The 18,780-nt window shown below is 43.2% G+C and overlaps 1 protein-coding gene across 2 annotated transcripts in view; it reads left to right on the forward strand.

The window, feature by feature from the left end:
• The window catches only part of PTPRR (protein tyrosine phosphatase receptor type R), a 117,807-nt gene that overhangs the window by 17,194 nt on the left and 81,833 nt on the right, over positions 1–18,780 (forward strand). For both annotated transcript variants that reach the window (XM_079993503.1, XM_079993504.1), the window contains exon 2: positions 3,519–3,811. In XM_079993503.1, the coding sequence (XP_079849629.1) occupies positions 3,519–3,811 (293 nt within the window). The remainder of the gene's footprint in view (positions 1–3,518; positions 3,812–18,780) is intronic.

Below are 18,780 nucleotides of genomic sequence, written 5' to 3' on the forward strand. Positions count from 1 at the left end.
CAAAGGGAGACTTCCCACTGACTTCATTTGACTTTGATTCAAGCCCTTAAAGGCCACTTACATCAATGGGGTTGCTCATATTTTCAAAGAGTGGATGCTGGCTCAAAAAGTTGCTTATGAAACATATTTTGATCAGCGATTAAAAAAGCAAACTTCAAAGACTGCAAAAATTGCTCTCCTGGTGTAGTTTGTTTCCGAATTATGTTGAGTAATCAAATCCTTATCCTCTCATTATCTAGAATAAAAGACGAAATAACTGGTAAGCTGCATTGCTTGTTACCTATCAGTCCCGTATCTGAAGTTGACGGTACAGTGTGGACTTTTGTCTTTTATTGAAAGCAGGGAGATATGAAACAATTGAATATTTCCAGGATAATCTTGTAACCATTTCAGGATTGTCACGATATACTTGGGAAATCTTGTACTGATACAATTACATCAACTCAAGGTTTTTCTGGTTAAACACTATGCGCACAAGCCACTGACCAAGCATTACAGACATGGCAACCATTTCCCCCTCTCTAGAATTCCTTCTTCAACACACACAGAGCATCTCTGTACTATGGGCTGGTGTCAGAGACATTCCCTCCCCCAGGGAATTCTGGGAATTGTAGATATGCAAGGAATGGTTGGGATCTCTAACACAGTATTCTTGGCACCTGAACCAGGCTCAGTATCCCAGGATTCCTTGGCAGTTCTTGAATTCTGTACATTTAAACGAGTATGCAACTGATATGACCGTACACTCCTTTCAAGAAGATACAATTTTGGGGTTATAAACTGAAATCGTAGGTGTAAGATCCTGATTTTAGTTAGTCACATCCTGAAAACAGATTGCAGGATCTTTTTGCAAGTTCATATTGCTCTGTAGCAAACTCACAGGGTTATTTGATGTTATTGATGTTATTGATGGTAAAGACCATAAGATTATATCCCCCGAGCTGCGACAGCCTGTTAGTTCTCTGACTCTTCACCTGATATCATAAATACCATTTCGGTTATTAGAGATCCCATCACTATTTAGAGATGTCTTTTTCAAGGACAGGTCTATGCTGATATGCAAAGTAAAATATTGCCAAAAAAAAACCCACCCCATCCTGTTATGCCACCAATATGATACCATTTGGAGGCTGATTAACTCCATCCCCTATCAGCCCCAGCCATCATAGTCACTGGATGATGGGAGGGCACCCCATCAGGAGGGCACCACACTGACTACACCATCCTCCTTTTGTGTTAATCTACTCACAGTCCTTTGTAATCCTTCCCCTGCTGTCTCCCCTGCTGTGGCTGTGTTCTGCCTCTACTGTCAGAAGCGGTAGGTTTCCGAAGGCCAGTTGCTGCGAATCCTCAGGTTGTCCTCAGGTCCTGGTTTTGGGCTTCCTGTAGACATCAGGGCAGCCACCATGAGAACAGGATGCTGGGATAGATGGACCCCATTAGCACGATTCAGCAGGTTCTTCTTATGTGCTGATGTGGATGTATGACAAGGGCTGTTTCACAGTGTAGAGCAGGGTTTCCCAAACTTGGATCTCCAGCTGTTTTTGGACTACAGTTCCCACCATCCCTGGCCACTGGTCCTGCTAGCTAGGGATGATGGAGTTGTAGTCCAAATCCAGCTGGAGATCCAAGTTTGGGGAAACCTGGGCAAAGAGCTAAAAAGGAGAACTTGTGCCACCCAGATGTTGTTGGATTACAACTTTCATAATCTCTGGTCATCGATGGTCACTATTCATGATGGCTCTGTTCTGTCTCTGCTGTTGGAGGCATCATGCATCTTGCATACCTGTTGCTTGGAATCAGAAATGGAGTACAATTGCACTCAGGTGCTGTTTACAATCTTCAAAATAGGTACCCTGTTGACCACCCTGAGAACAGGATACCAGACTAGATAGGCTTTTGTTCTGATCCAGCAGGGCTCTTCTTATGTTTATGGTCTTAGATCCTCCTTTAATTGATTTTTCAGACTGATATGAGGTAGCTCATAACTCCCAGTGTCATCTGGAATGTAACACCTAATGAAATTTGCCATTGGTGCATCCACTTCCACAAATCAATTGCCACCCGATTGGGGAACTGTGTTTAATAACATTCTTAGATTTCCCCGTTATCACAGGCAATCTGGATTAGTCTCACCCAGATTTCATAGCCCATTCTTTGGGAGTATTATGCTCCCAAATAAATGTGTTCAAGGGGTTTGTTTGAAGCATCATTGGTATTAAAAACACAATAAGGTTTTTTTGCACTTCCCGTGCCTCTAAACCAATACAGTAAATGTCTACCTTCAGTGAAATGCTAAAGAAACTGGAACAAATATATTTTTCTTAACAATATTCACCAGTGACACTTCCTAGATTAAAAGCCATTTCTAATGTGAAAATGCCCTTTAGATGTTGCATGTAAAATCTGGCAAAGCACATACATGATATTGGATGTGTTAAATCCTTTCCAATCTTGTGTCTACAGGGACATACCTAGGGGTTGGCTAGGTTTGTCCCTGCCAAGGGTGCAGGCCCAGGGGGGCACAAAAATTGCACTTCCCCACTCTGGCTCAGAGTGTCTAGGAGCCCACCTGCCTGTCCACTCCCTGGGATGCTCCTTCATTGCTCTGGGCAGCCAACATCTTCTTGCCAAGGGCACAAGGGATGGGGTGGGGGCACCAGTATAGCTCCTTGCCAAGGGCTACATGACTTCTACATTACATTTCTGCATAAATTCCTTGTAATAAGACAGACCTGGAAAATCTTCTGATGCTCACAAAGCTCAAACTCAAGAGCTGATGCCTTTGACTTCCCCTCCACTTCCAGCAAGATGTACCATATATCCATCCTTCCCTGAGCCTAATACTGTCAGGTGGGAGTCCTGCCTTGCTTTTTAAATTCCCAGTCCCCATCTGGTTTTGTTCTCTCCGTGAAATCTGATATCTGGAGACAAGAGTGTGGGGCTGTTTTTGATCAACAATAATTGTTTCCCCTTAATCGACAAACAAGGTACAAATTACGTTAATTACGTCAGAGATAGGAGCAAACCTCTTCCTTAACCGCAGCTGTTGGGAACATATTTTGAAGAGAGCATCATGTATGTAAAGTGGATTTTTTATTTTAAAAAATGCATCTTGTCATATAGATGGGGAAGGGCTTAGCAAATCCAGTCAAAGATTTAGGCAGTGTGCACATAGTGCATATGGTGGCAAATGTAACAAATTTGCAAAAGAGTGAAGAATAAGGTTTCTTATGAGCTGTATAGTGTGAATGTTTAAATGACAATGGCAACAAATACAGCCCCACAAAGCATTTCAGGCACGCAGCATACCACATTCAAATGTGTTTCTCTACATTTCCCCAATACAGTTCATTACTTCAAGATGGTAAGGAAATGGGCGTAACCAAAAAATAACTCTCTTTATTTTCCTTTTTGAAAGAGTCTTGTTTCTGTTTTTGTTTTAAATCATCCTAAATCAAGAAATAGTAAAGGGAAATAATGACTTATCTTCCTCCCCCCCCCCTTTTATTTAACAGGATGCTTTTCAGGAGACAATGATCACTTCTTGGCAATTCATCAGAGAATGAGCAGGAAGCCAATATTCATCTACCACCATGTGCAAAGTGTCGAGAAAAGTTTGGATACAAGTGATCGGAAGGATTATGGGCACAATTCCCACTTATCTTCCCATGGAAAAATAAGCAAGCTGCACCCTGCTGTCATAGTTAAGCCAGCGTACGAACCCTCTCTCAACCTATTAGCTATGACTGGTGATGAGGACCAGGAAGTGGAAAATCTGCCTATTCCAGCAGCTAATGTGATAACTGTGGTAAGTTTTCTCGCTCTAAGTTCTGGCATCATAACTGAGAACCATCTACTCCAGAGGTAAGGAACCTGTGTCCATCCAGGTGTCATTGAAGTCCAACTCCCATCAGTCCAAGCTGGCATAGACAGTCGGTGGGGATAATGAGAGTTGTAGCTCACCACACTTTGGGGGCAATGTGTTATCTACTCCTGGTGTAGCCTGTTGTTGGTTTTTAGGCTGCTTAAAGGCAGAGGCCATTAAGTTTTAGAAGTTAGGGGTTAAGCGTGATTGAATGATCCTCAACAAAACCAAAACCGTTCCTATGCTGCAGGATACCTTGGAGACATCTGCTTTGTTGCACTTGCTGATAAACTAGACAAACCTAGCCGTAACCTGTTGTACACAGAAGGTGATAAAGTGTAAGAAGCCCTGAAGGCTTGCTAGGAAACGAGGAGCAAAATGATGAATGAATTTGAATTTACAAACTTTCCTAGTATAAAACAAAAAAATGTTGAGGACCACCAACTCAAGACCAAGCTTTTTTTGCCATTGGTTGCCCTGGGTGTACTAGAGACAGCATATACAGGACAAACTATCACATTTCCAAGAGAGGAGCAACAGTGGTCATCCCTGACCACTGGGCGCACTGAGTGGGCTTATGGGAGTTGAAGCCTAGCAATATATGGAGGCTATAGGAAATGTCGCTGACGAGATGCAGTGATGAGGACATCTGCCTCTCTGTGTAGTTGTTAGAGATACAGCACCAGTGTCAATGAAAATAAGGTGGAAAATCCTCTGGTACAATCTTTGCCAACCTTGTGCCTTCCAGATGTTTTGGACTACAACTCCCATCAGCCTTGGCCACCCATGCTGACTGAGATTGATGGGAGTTGCATCCAAAGCACCAGATCGGCAAAGACCGAAAGAATTGCCAAACTTCCTTTCTTTTCCTGCATGTGGATAAAGCTGAGCCATGCAGGTGGGAGGCAGGTGCACGCTTAACACAGCTACCATAAACATAGCAGCAGCTGCTTTTTAAAAGGAAAATGTGTTGCAATTTGCATGAATTATATGGCAACCCCACATGTGTAGAACAGAACGTGAAAGCTCCCTCGATTTGGCCTGAATTCTTCTACTGTGTGGGGGTTTGGGTTTTTGTTTTTTTTACATAAATACCTGAAGCCTGAATTAAGCACATTTACAGTTGGTCATTCTTACATAACTGCCCCATTAAATCTCCATTAGCTGCCTAGTGAGAGTCCTGACTTCCTCTACTTAATGCATTTGTGCAGAGCAAAGGCTGCTCTCCTGCGAGTGCCGGCCTGACTGAGAGCCATATGGGCAGCAATGGCTGGAGCACAACAGTGTGAATTAAGCACCCGGTTAGCCTCTATTTAGAGTACAAGCCCTTCTGTGAGGATATCTGAGGACTTTCTACTTATAGTATTGCCTCGTTGGGGTGGGTAGAGAAGTATTTCAGTGCACAATTATGGAGAGGAGAGTCAACTGCCAAACTGAATAATCATTCGCAAATAAATTTCCCTCAGGAATGTCTTTGGGGAAGCCTTGACAGTTGGGGTTCTCCCGTGTTCCAGGAAAGCTGTGGGCCAGCGAGCGGTTAGGAGAGATTTGGGTTTAAGAATCTGAATGTTCTTCCCCGCAGAGAGTCATTCCTCTCTCAAAGCATTTTTTGAATGATTTGCATTTTATTGCCGTGCACTTTTCCTCTTTGTTTGCTTGCTGCTTTTGCTCCCCCCCCCTTTTTTTTGCATTGAACTTTCAGGAGCATTTTTTGTCATCTTGATGACCTTTCCAGGAACACTAATACGCAAAGACACTCCCCTGTGCATTAAAGGTAAAGGTACCCCTGCCCGTACGGGCCAGTCTTGCCAGACTCTGGGGTTGTGCGCCCATCTCACTTAAGAGGCCAGGGGCCAGCGCTGTCCGGAGACACTTCCGGGTCACGTGGCCAGTGTGACATCGCTGCTCTGGCGAGCCAGAGCCGCACACGGAAACGCCGTTTACCTTCCCGCTGGTAAGCGGTCCCTATTTATCTACTTGCACCCGGAGGTGCTTTCGAACTGCTAGGTTGGCAGGCGCTGGGACCGAGCAGCGGGAGCGCACCCCGCCGCAGGGATTCGAACCGCCGACCTTTCGATCGGCAAGCCCTAGGCGCTGAGGCTTTAACCCACAGCGCCACCTGCGTCCCATCCCCTGTGCATTAGTCACCTTCAAAAAAATGAGGTTATGTCAGGGTTGGGGAACTGGCAGCCTTCAGAGGTTTTTTGGGACTACAACTTCCATCAGGCCTGACCATTGGCCATACTGGCTGGGGCTGATGGGAGCTGGAATCCAACAACACCCAGGGGTTGTGGTGGTCACAGCTTCCCCACCCAGTTTTGCTTTTTGGAAATCTTAGTGAAGGCTTTGATAGTAGGGCTTCTCCTGTGTTCTCTCAGGTGGTCTTTATCTGAATCCATTCTATTTATTCATTTATTCCCCCCAGTTGTGCCACCATTTGATCACCCAAAGTGCCACTGAGGCAGGTTTACAATATTAACACACCTACTCAAATAATGGTTCAGATCTGGAGCTGGTGACTTGGGCCAGTGGCGGAGGAAGCCTCTCAGGCACCTGGGGCAGCGTGCCCAGGAGCAGGGCAAACCGCCCATAGGGGCGGGGTGTGTGGTGCCCACAAGGACAGAACGGGGCGCTCGCATCCCATGCTGTCCCATGCTGCCCTGTTCCGCCCCTATGGGTGCCATGCACCCCGTCCCTATGGGCGCCGCGGGGCATGCAGAGCCCATAAGGACAGGGCATGTGGTTCCCATACAGGACGCATGGCGCCCATAGGGACAGGGCGTGCAGGGGGGCCTCAGCCACCCTATAGCTGGGGGGGAGGCAGCGGACAGACAGCACGGAGCCTGTGGCCACTTAGATGCGTGGCCCGTGTGTGCTGCAGCCCCGCTGTGATGAGTGCCGCCCGCCACTTTGTCCCCCCCTCCTGTCAGGGTGACACCCAGGGTAGACCGCAACCCCCTTCCTATGCCCCTGACTTGGGCAGCTGCTCTATCTCATGCCAGCCTACCTCATAGGCAGGGCTTTTTTTTAGCTGGAATTCAATGGAGCTCAGTTCCGTCACCTCTCAGTCGCCATTATAAGAGAACAAGGGAGGTGTTCATGGTGAGTTCTGGCACCTCTTTTTCTCGAAAAATAGTACTGCTCATAAGGTTATTATGAGGAGAGAGAAAAATGGGGTAAGATCAGTGTAGGATGTCTTGGGCTCATTGGGGAAAGGGTGGAATAATGTTTTAAATAAAATTATATTTATTTCAACCATTTACTTAATCTTCCTAGGGTGGCTTACAAAATCCAGGAATCTCTGCTCTCAGGTTTACAATCTAAGAATACATGGCATGTGAGGGAAAGGGGGTTGGAGGAAAAAGTTTAAAGCATGGGGACCAGTTATTATAAAGAATATGGCTGCCTAAGACACCCCCTCTCCCCTCCCGCCACCAGATCAGCAATTGTTATTTTACAGATCCCATTTCTTTGAGTGGGTTTTGCCAAAGAAACCTGACCTTTAGATCCTGACTTTACTAGTGCTCCTGGTTCTTGAACTCATGAGAGCAATTGCAGGTCATAATATCTCCTGCAATCCAATTGCATCCTTTGAGTGCATTATGATGGAGTAGGAAAGTCTGGAAAGCGAGCTTATTTTTTCCTTTTAAATGCTGCCAGCGCTTGCAGCAGAACAAGAAGGTTCTGAGCGCTATCCAGTTTTATGTATTTGCAAAGTAGAAGCAGGAATGGTGGGTGGGTGAATGTGCTATCGATCCTCCGTATTATGAGTGAAAATTTTGCATTAGAAAATGAGAATCTGAACAAAAACACACACCAAAAGCTGTATTGCTACCCTATTACCATTTCCTTGAAACAGATTGCAGATGCTGTGAACTGGATGTAGCTAAGCAAAAAGAAAAAGAAAATTGCTTTGTGAATCTCTCAATAAAGGAACTATGCTAATGGATAATCTGAGGATACATCTTGGTGTAAACCTGATCATTTTATTTGTATGAATAGGAGGTAAAGGGATTTTTCCCCCTCCCAGGCATAATTTCATATAACCTTGAGGGGCTTCCTACTGCAAGACAATGTTGTTCTTATCTGATGTTTTTAGCCTTTTCTATTAAGGAGCAACAGGAAATTGCTATGCAATTTCTAAGTGCCCTAAGCAGAATTTGATTATACCATAAGTAGGCCCCACAGATTCAGACTGACTGTTCCTCTTTAAATTTGGGCTTTAACTGTGCCTTTTTTGCAAATGTTCACAGTCGACTGCCTTAAGTTTTGTGTTGTTTTTTTAAAAAAGAAGCACTTGAAATAAAATATAAGATCAAATGTGGCTTTCCTAGTTTCCCAGAAGATTTGATGTTCACAGAACTGGCTGAACTGAAAACAGAAGAATCCAATAAAACCTGACAACTTGCCCTGTTTGAATGGGAACTGTCTGGTGCAATTTAAAAAATAAATTAGAAAGTGAAAATAAAAGGTGTGATCTTCTGGCCAGGCCTTTGCCCTAGGAGTCTTGCAGGCAGGTGATTATTGTGGAATAGATGCTCCTCAGTGTGGAAGTTTTTTGCAACTCCCACACAATGGCGATTTCATCAAAATGCCAAAAACACCTGTTGCCAATAAACTGTGTGATAGCTTATTGACCCATGTGCAGGGCCAGCTTTATGCATACACTAAGGAAACTATAACTCAGAGCCTCAGATTATGAGGGGCCTCTAAATTCAATTTTTAAAAACTAGATTTCAAGTTTTAAATAATTGGTTAATAAAGGAAACAGGATAAACAGACTATAAAACAGATGTTGTTTTGAGGCATACCCTCCAACATCTTGAGTCCCTAAACCAGTATGTTGGGTCTTCCCACCTGTGCTCCCGTTCGAGGCACATGACCCGCACAAGATCACGAAGCCCATCATATGCGCTTCTTTTCAGGGCCGTGCTTGCATGGTGCCCAAAACTGTGACCTCCCAAAAAGCGCATTTCAGGGCAAGGTCTTGATGCAGAATTGCATGAGCACCAAAATTTCATGAGCACCAAAAATGGTTTCCATGTTCACACAAGAAAACGGGATGTCCCTTTTTTCCAGGGCACTTGTGGGCTATGATAAGAAGGCAAAAGTATACTTAATTCCTACACAATTCTTTGTCATATAGTGTTGATAAATCTGTGCATAAATAACTATAATGTAGTTTTGTATATGCCATTCACAAGGTGTTTTCATTTAAAGGTATTTTATCTGTAAATAGGCTGATGGCAAGTTGTTCATGTTTGTTAGGTGATTGGCTTTCGCTGAATCCTCATATACGACAATTTAAAAGTTTAGTATTTCTGTTTTCATCGTACTTTGTGTCACCGAAAAACATGTGTATATTTCTAACATGATGTGGCCTCCTAAATTTGGCAAAGCTTAAAGCCTCAGCATGTCTTAATTTAGCCCTACAGCGCTAAGAAACACCACTTAGCAGGGCTGGCCCAAGACGTTTTGCTGCCTGAGGCGAAGAAGATGATAGCACCCACCCTTCAATCCTGTACCTAGTCCTACTGGACTAGCAGTTGAATCTTTCTTTAGTACTTGTGACAGAACAACACTGTATCTGAGGGTTGCAGAGTAGTTCAGGGGGGCATAGAACAGGCTAGCACAGTAGATTTAGGGAGAACAGTGAAAGGGCTGCTGTGACCTCTGGCAGCTGCTGCCTGAGGCAGCTGCTTCACTCTGTCTAATGCTAGGGCTGGGCCTGCACACTGGTACCAAGGGATATCCTCTGGCAGCTTGCAGTGTGGAAGTAGGTCATTACATGCATGTCTCTTATCGTTTAACTTCACCTTCCTATGATTGTTCCCCTCTCCCCCCCCAAAAAAACCCCACCCAACACCTTCATTTTCTTTTTATGGTTTGGACCACTTTATGGCAACATGATTCCTTCAAGCCATGTAGCCCTCGGATCCCAGATTTCCTTCTTAGGGAAAGATGCTTCGTCCCCTTTATTTTGTGAATAATTCTAATTGGCACGGCACGTGTTCCAAATGGCATCCAAGGAGCCTCCAGCTCTGTCGTTCTGTATTTTGTTTGCACAAAGAAGTTTGCTGGCCTCATTTCCTTTTTGCTTCCTTCGGTGCACTTCAGCAGGGATAATTGTGGGACGAACTATTATGCTGGCATTGTGCTTGCTGTCAGTCTTTGTAGAGAGGGCAAAAAGGATTGTGTTTAGAGTCTAATGTACACTAGAACATCCCAAAGGCATTTTTATTTTTATTTTTGTCTTGTTCCATATAAAATGAAGAGGAAAAATAAGAGTGCAATATATTCTTAATTTATCATGTGTGGAGTGCAGTGCAGTCCTATGCACATATACTTGGAAGCAAGCCTCACTGAATTAAATGGGCATTGCTCTCGAGTAAGTGGGCATAGGATTGCAGCTGTAGGACTGTATTCAACTAAATCCTACTGAAATCCGACCCATTGAAATGAATGAGCATGTTAATCATGTCCATTAACTTCAAGGGGTCTTTTCTGAGAAGGACTAGTGTATACAAGGACTAGTGTATACCATGTATACAAAACCCACTGTGCCAGCCCAGCCCTCACTGCTGCTGTTGCGATGTGGGCACGGGGCACAGAGGGCTCACAGGGCCGCACTGTACCACCTGCCCACCAGCCCGCACAGGGGGGAGCCCAGCCAACCGATGCAGCCCTAGGCCAGTGCATCACCCCGATGCTGGTCAGGCGTCCATTCAGCGAGGGGCACTGTGGCACTACAGCATGGCTAGCAGCAGGCAGGGTGGGAATGGGATGGCTGAATCCCTATGTTGAGGCACATGGTTCACATCCCCTCAAAATCATCTTCCCCTGCCCCCTCCCCGACCTTCTGTTCCATCTGGACCAAAATGGGGACCATCTTCCTGATGATGTGACTTCGTGGATGATTAATGGCCTATAGCTTGGTAGGCTGTAAATGCATGAGGAAACCTTGCCTTAAAAAAAAACACCTAGTGGACAGTTAGCAAGTTTTGCAAATGGGGCCAAGCTGGGATCTCTATTATCATTATTAGTACTATATTATGGTTCCCATAACAAATGTTGTATCATCCTTCTGTTGTCCTTTGCTTCAAGGTCACTCCTAACTGACAATTGGTAATGGAGCTTAATTCTTCTTTGGCTGTGTTCCAGAAAGAGATGGGTGAAAGGTTTTCAGAAATCGAAGGTTGAGTTAATGCATGTCCTGTTCACTGCATGGTGGAAGCCTTATGGGGAAGAACTAGAGCTAAGAATATATATGCAATAAAATATTATAATTAGGCATTAGTATTGGGTATGGTCAAGAAGATATATGGTAAATATATGTGTTACCCTCATGCAATCTTTGTTCCGATGTGGGTTTGAAATAGAGTTTTATGTCCTTTATCAGTTCTTGGAGAATATTGTGAGAATATATTCTCTACAGTCTTGGGTGATATATACTTGAGAGATGATGGTGTGGAAATCATCGAACTGTTGAGTTGGAAGGGACCCCAAGAGTCATCTAGTCCAGTGTTCCCCAACCTTGGGCTTCCAGCTGTTTTTGGACTACAACTCCCATCATCCCTCGCTAGCAAGACCAGTGATCAAGGATGATGGGAATTGTAATCCAAAAACAGCTGGAGGCCCAAGGTTGGGGAACACTGATCTAGTCCATAAATGCATCTATGTTCAATTCAGATTAACAGTTTGGGTAGTTGTTTTCCTTTTCTGCCCTCCCCTATTATCCTTCTCCCATAATTATTTATTATTTTGGACATTAATATACTGGTTTTGGGGGGTGCAAAATGTTTTCCAACTGGTCCAAATAACACAGTTGAGCAATACAGTATGAACCAGCAAAATTAAAGAATGCCAGATGAAAACAACATTATGCAGAGATTTCAGTTTTGAAATTGTATTGGCTATGTTGTCTTTTTGCCCAAGAATGGTACAAGTGGTTTTTGTTTGTTTGCTTTGGTCTTTCTGTGATCTGTTAGTATTTTTGTAATTATGAATTATTTGGGTAAATGGCTTCTGGCACTATTTACATTGTGCTGCGTATAATATGACTTTGACCGATAACAGAACAATCACCCCGGCTAATGAACACAAGCCCTGCTTTGCTGGCAATTCCTAACTTCTTCCATACAGGGCAAAACCTGCATGTAATGGACTCATTTGTGCCGTCCTAATGTGACCAATATGTCTTGTCTTTTTACGAACCATCCTTATTGATTGCCTGTTCAGTTTTATTCTCAACACTTATAGGAAATCATAGCTAATGTACGTCCAGTGCAAAGGCTCATGGATTTTTTGAATCTTAAGGGAAAGCCAAGACAGCGACACAGGAGAGCAAGCAGATTCATTAGCAGCATGCCAGACAACTTCCATTAACGTATTAATTAATTATTGCAGTCTAAAATCTAATTATATTCAACATACTTACAGACCAGGACCAGACTTTGTCTAGTGTCCTTCACTTTAATCACTTTCTTTATTCAGTCAGTGTAAATGAGTCTCTTCAAATAAAAACATCTTGAAGGTCCCAGGCCACAGAGAGGTTAGGCTGGCCTCAACTAGAGCCAGGGCTTTTTCGGCTGTGGCTCCGATCTGGTGGAACACTCTGTCACAAGAGACTAGGGCCCTGCGGGACTTGACATCTTTCTGCAGGGCCTGCAAGACAGAGCTGTTCCACCAGGCCTTTGGCCAGGGCACAGCCTGACTCCCTCCTTCGGCAATCTTCGCGGAACTCTGGCCCAATGGTTGCCATTGGTTTGATTTGAATTAATTTTATAATGAATGATTTTAGAGTGTTGTGTTGTGTTGTACTGTTGTACTGTTTTATTGTTGTTAGCCGCCCTGAGCCCAGCTTCGGCTGGGGAGGGCAGGATATAAATAAAATTTATTATTATTATTATTTATTATAGACCCACCTTTTGTCCAGCGATCTGGCATAGGATCAAACGCGTAAAAAATGCTATATGTACAAATGGACATCTTAATCCTTCCAAGCAGTGTTGTTGGTGGCTTCCAGCTGTCTCAAGAGACAGTGGAGTGTGCCTCCAGGGGTGAAGTCAAGCCACTGCACTTGCAGTACTGAAGCAACTTTCCAGGATGTGCAAGCCTGGGCAGTGTGTATGGGGTCCTGGACTGCTCAGACAACAAGACCACACACCCCCAGCCTCTCTGATGTGGTCCAAAGGAAAGCAGAGCAGTGCATTTGCTGCTCTGGAAAAAGTCCCAGAGCTGCACTCCTCCACATTCCCCCAGCACAGCCCCACTGATCTTGTCAATTTGCTCCCTATTTTTGTCCTTTTAACAGAAGATATCCATGGGAGATTGTTGCAATGTGTCTACGTGGGATGACAGGCAACAAGTGACGAGGGGGCTTTGCTCAGTTTCCCAGGCAGTTTGTTCCTTTGGTTCAAAGCAATCTCTTAAAAGCCTACCTCTGAAGTCATTTTAAATCAAATACATTAGCATCCACCCAAAGGCAAACTAGCAAGAAATTGCCTCTTTATTGTGGTTCTTGGCTTATACAAGAACTGCAGGGACACATAGGTGATTATAATACCCAGTTAAAGGCATGTGAAGAATATGAGAAGCAAAAATAACCCCCCAACAACCCCTAACTGTTTGACATAAATGCTTTGTGCTGCCAAGTGTGAAAGCATTCAGCGTTGGAAGTCTTGAGCTCCGTATTGAAAATTGCTTTTAGAACAAATATTCAAATAAGGTGCTGCTGCTGTTTATTCCCTGTGTTAGGGATAGGGAACGTCAGGCCCACGGACAGATGTAACCCCAGATGGCCCTTTCCAGGCCACACCCCTCCTGAAGCGCACCAACTCACAGGGTTGCCAACTTGAATAAAATATTAGGGGGGCCCAGGTAAGCCCCGTGCCATATAATTGATCACAAGACATGGTATGACATCTGATGGGAGGATGTTCCACAGGGCAGGCGCCACTACTGAGAAGGCCCTCTGCCTGGTTCCCTGTAACCTCACTTCTCACAGTGAGGGAACCGCCAGAAGGCCCTCGGCACTGGACCTCAGTGTCCAGGCTGAACGATGGGGGTGGAGACGCTCCTTCAGGCATACTGGGCCAGAGCCATTTAGGGCTTTAAAGGTCAGCACCAACACTTTGAATTGGGCTCAGAAATGAACTGGGAGCCAATGAAGGTCTTTCAGGACTGGTGTTATGTGGTCTCGGCAGCCATTCCCAGTCACCAGTCTAGCTGCCGCATTCTGGATTAGTTGCAGTTTCCAGGTCACCTTGAAAGGTAGCCTCACGTAGAGTGCATTGCAGTAGTCCAAGTGAGAGATAACTAGAGCATGCACCACTCTGGCGAGACAGTCTGCGGGCGGGTAGGGTCTCAGCTGGCATATTGTGATTATGATTATGATTATACAGATCAGTAGTAGAGAAGGTTTTTGGATTTGAACTTTTAGGGTGCCAGTCAGGGTAGATTTACAAAGCACAAAGAGCAAGAGATCACCCAACTCTCATCAGCAGCCAGAGACCCTATGCATGACATACTGTCCGTCCTGCAAAGATGTCAAGAAGTGCTCTGGCTGAATTAGATTACAGGATTGTACTGTGAGTGTAGTATAGGGAGTGTAGTATAGGGATGACCCAGCTGAGGTGAATTGAATGGGAGATATAGGTGTTCAAGTACACAGTACATCATGATGCCATGTCCTGTGAAAGCACACACCATGAAAAGACATGTAAGAAGACTGTTCCTTTGGAACAAGCGTGGGATCTTAAGTATTTTGCAGAATGAAAAATCTATATATATTCTGGGACCCCAGTTGTCATTACCTTTTGTGCAAACGACCTTTCCTGAAATGTATGAGGGTGAATAGTGTAGGATCTTTTTAATTCAGCTCCTGACAACCACGTTCTGTTCATAAGCAGGAGATCTGTACCATTCTGCTTTCCACAAAATCATTGGCGGTTCACATTTTCCTGCAAAGAGACAGCTGGACCAAAGAGAATACGACAACATGAAGAGATAAAAGGAAATCTTAACTTCAGAGCAAAGGAAATGGCATACTCTTTTCCTTGAGCAAAAAGAAGAGTGTGATAGAAGATTACCCATGCCTCCTGATTCATACAATAACAAAAATGGTTTTTTTTTCCCTTTTAAATGCTTTTATTTTAAAAAGAATGAAAGATGCAGTTTTCATTTTTTTTTAAAAGGCTTTAAATGCAATCCGTGTGCCACTGAAGGCAGTGATTTTCATAGCTATAAGAATGCATATTTAGAGTGACTGAAATCCACAATTTTAAAAACAAGGCACTTTTATAGGCAGTTCGTTGGTGGCATTAAAATAGCTTTCAGATACTTTACTACAGATGTGCTACTAGAACAACAAGTGGGAACAGCAGCAAAATGTTGCAATGTAAAGGGCTCCTGTTCAGTGCCATACACCTTTTCCAAGACACTCCCTTCCACTATCGCCTCCCCAGTTTTCCATTCCCTACTTTGACTGCCAGCAATCCATAGCAATTGAGCTTGTCCAATCCTTACTGGCTATTTGGTTTTTTCATTTTATTTTTTTATTCTCCTTAGGCTTCGTTTTAATTTGTAAACTACCGTTTGGCAAACTTTGGGGTTCCTCAGCTTCTTGATCTCCACCCCCTTTGCGTGTGAAGGGTGTCATCTTGGCTATAAGGATCTACCCTCGGAAAATGAGTCACCGTTGGTTTATAGGATGTAAATGAAGCTGATGCGTTTACATTTACAGGGAGCTAACTATATATTTTAATCCTGTCATCCTATTTGAGGCTTCCAGGAATATCTGTAGTGGCGTAATCTCATAGCATATGATGCTTTGCGTGCTTTGTACCATGTATGGAGGCAACTTAAAAGTTTAAGAAAGACTCTCAAATTAATATACTGCTTTGAACATACTGGCAAGCACCAGCTACAAGTACATTAAAAAATGAAGAGTGACTATGTAAGTACTGATTATTATAGAGCCTGGGGATTTAAGGTGTCATTAACATTAAGAGGGAATCAGTAGTTAGAAATTTATCTGTTGATAGATTTTGGTAAATATGGTTTATGTGATTTGATTAATGTGATTTGCATCTCTGCTTTTGGATATTATTATCAGGTGAACTGAGATAGTAACATAACTTTAATTTCCCCGTCTCCTATATAGATTGACCTTATTAGATTCTAGTGAACATTTGTTCATCTACTTCATTTTTCCAGTTGCCATTTGAAAACATCAACACCTGGAGTGGTTTTCGTTCCTTTTCAGTGTTTGTGCCTAGCACAGGGTCAGGGCCATATAAATCTTAAACATCTGTAAAACCAGAGTTTCTAATCCAGTACTCAGACACATTGGGGAGAAGGTGCAATTTAACTGTGGAGTTTAATGTGCAATTTTCCTGTGTGTTCATGAAGAAAATGGAGATGAAATAATAATAAATCATAAAGAGGGGAAAGAAATACTTGAGCATCCCACTCACTGAAATTATACAGCTAGCCGGAGTTTCAAATAGTATAGCAGGGATTTCATTGCAAGCTAAGTCAAATAGTCTTTGATAAATAATTTGCTTTGAGTAATTGGACTGTCTTTAAACATTAGCAATTTGCATATAGGCCTGGTAAACAAAAATGGATTTAGATTAGTGTAGAAACCATAAAGCCTTTATGTTCATACTGGAAGCCTCTTCTAGAATATCTATCAGCCTTTTAAAAAGTACTTTCTAGTCCCTAATAAAGAGATAAACTTAAAATCTGATTTGCCATGCTCAAGTTTAGAATTTAGGGATACAATGAAAACTTTGGCTTGTAAGGCTAAGGAATTAATATTTGCCTGCGATAACACTGCTATACCAAACCTTGTCACTGAAGCAATCAGAATTTTGGTAGGGTTGCAAAATGTCTGGAATTTCCCGGGCATAGCTGGTATTTGGCCCTCTAAAAAAAAAAAGCAGCTGGATTTTCACTTTTTGAATTATGGACTGTTTGTACATGGCTCCTTTTGGTATAACTTATCCTCACTCACTTGGCCAGAAAGATGTGCTGCTCTATTGCTGGAGTAAACAGAAACAGAAAATAAAAGGAGCAAGAGAGATAAGCCCAGTGGTAAAAGTCTGGCTGCAGCCCATAATTATTGGAATGACTAAATTTACCTCCATAATAGGCACTCTATTACTGGGCTCAGTCAGCAAATCACACAGATGACACAACTGTTCTTGCCTTTTAGCCTTACGGGAAACATTCTGCAGAAGACAGAAATAGGTTTGTCCTGAACATTTAAAAACCGGAAACACAAACTCTGATATTTTTCTATATGTAATTCCAGTTTATTATATATTTGGGACTATAGTACCTGGCTTCAGAAAAAGCTTTATTTATATGAAGTGGTGCGTTCTGTGAAATACGCTCTTTAATGCAACTTTCTATTAGGGCTGTGCGCCAGATTTGGCTGAGGCCCAAGTACTGAGCCAAATCAGGCTTACTCGGGGTGACTCAGGCATTGGACGAATCGGGTGCAGATGGTCTCATGTGGGGCTGGATGGCCCAGGACACTCCAGGGCTGTCAGGGAGGCAAGGCATCAGGAAGGAAAGAGTTGCAGGCATTGGGTGGGGAAGCCCAGCAGAAAGTTTGAGACCTATTCCGCCTACCAGCTGCAACTGGTAGACAGGAGGTCAGGTAAGCCCTGTCAACTGCTATTATGTGTGTGTGAGAGAGAACAGTGTTAAGCCAGAATTTCTGCAGTTTAAAATGGGTTTAATGAGGAGTTGTGCAGACTTAATTGAGATTAGTCTCTGCCTGGTACTAAAGAGCTTTTAAGTTGCACAGAGGGCAGTTGTGACTAAGAAACCAAAATGACTGATCCCCTATTTTTTGAAAACATAACATCCAGCACTTTGCTTGCATCTCTCTTAATCCTTAATTGAAACATATCAGTCCCCTGAGAAGCACAGAACAGAAGCAAAGAAAAATGTGGTGGTCATAATACTGTATTAACAAAGCTCATTTCAGCTGATTGCTAAGATAAGAAGTCAAGGGAAGCTGAGTTTGGAAGCATTACTTAGTGGTCAGAAAGCATGTCGCCTCCCACCCCACCCCCCCAAAGTAAAGCAATACCATCTTCAGGTGATAGAAAATTAACTCCCTCTTATTTTAGGTTCCCTCTCTTGTATGGCTAAACTTCTACCTGGGGACAACACCTTAAAATTGCAAAGATTTTAAGGGATGTCCACAACTGAGATTGCGTGTTGGGCAGTCTAAATCTGTATCCTGATTAATTTGCCTTTTGGGGGATGGATGACTCTGCCAGTTTTGCTTCTTTAAGTTTCTCATTTTTCTAGTCTTAAATTCAGTTCTTCACACAGCAATTTATGATTTTACAAACAGAAGAACCCTCCTGAAATTCACGAGCATTTTAATTCCTCCTAATAGACACAAGTTTGTGTGCAGTTTTAACCAACACATACATCCTTGCGAGCAATCTCTAATGCATTTTTGTATGTTATTTTCACCTAATATGTGCATTTTGTCCATACAGTTGACTTGTAGAACAACATCATAAAATTTGGAAAAGTGTGGTTTTCAGAGGATAGCTGTGTTTTCATTTGCACATTGGTTTGAGAAGTGCAAATTAGATAGCTTCTCGTTTAAATGCAAAATCTTGATGGCTGGAGTTTGCTAGATCTTGCCTATTGTTATTGCCTCTGCATTCCTTTTTCTCCTGAGCATGATAGTGTCTGCTACCACTGAGGAAGGAGGCAAGGTAAGAAGAGGCTGTGCCACGCTTTAACCAAAGCAACAGCCCAGCGATAGGCTGCAAGGATGCTTTAGGTCTCCAGTTTAATTGACTTTCCTCCACCTCTTGTTTCCTCTTTTCCAAACGCATGTGTTAATATGCTTTTTAAAAAAAAAATCAGTGGTG

The sequence above is a fragment of the Podarcis cretensis genome (genome assembly GCF_951804945.1).
Source record: "Podarcis cretensis genome assembly, chromosome: 10".
NCBI classification, from domain to species: Eukaryota; Metazoa; Chordata; class Lepidosauria; order Squamata; family Lacertidae; genus Podarcis; species Podarcis cretensis.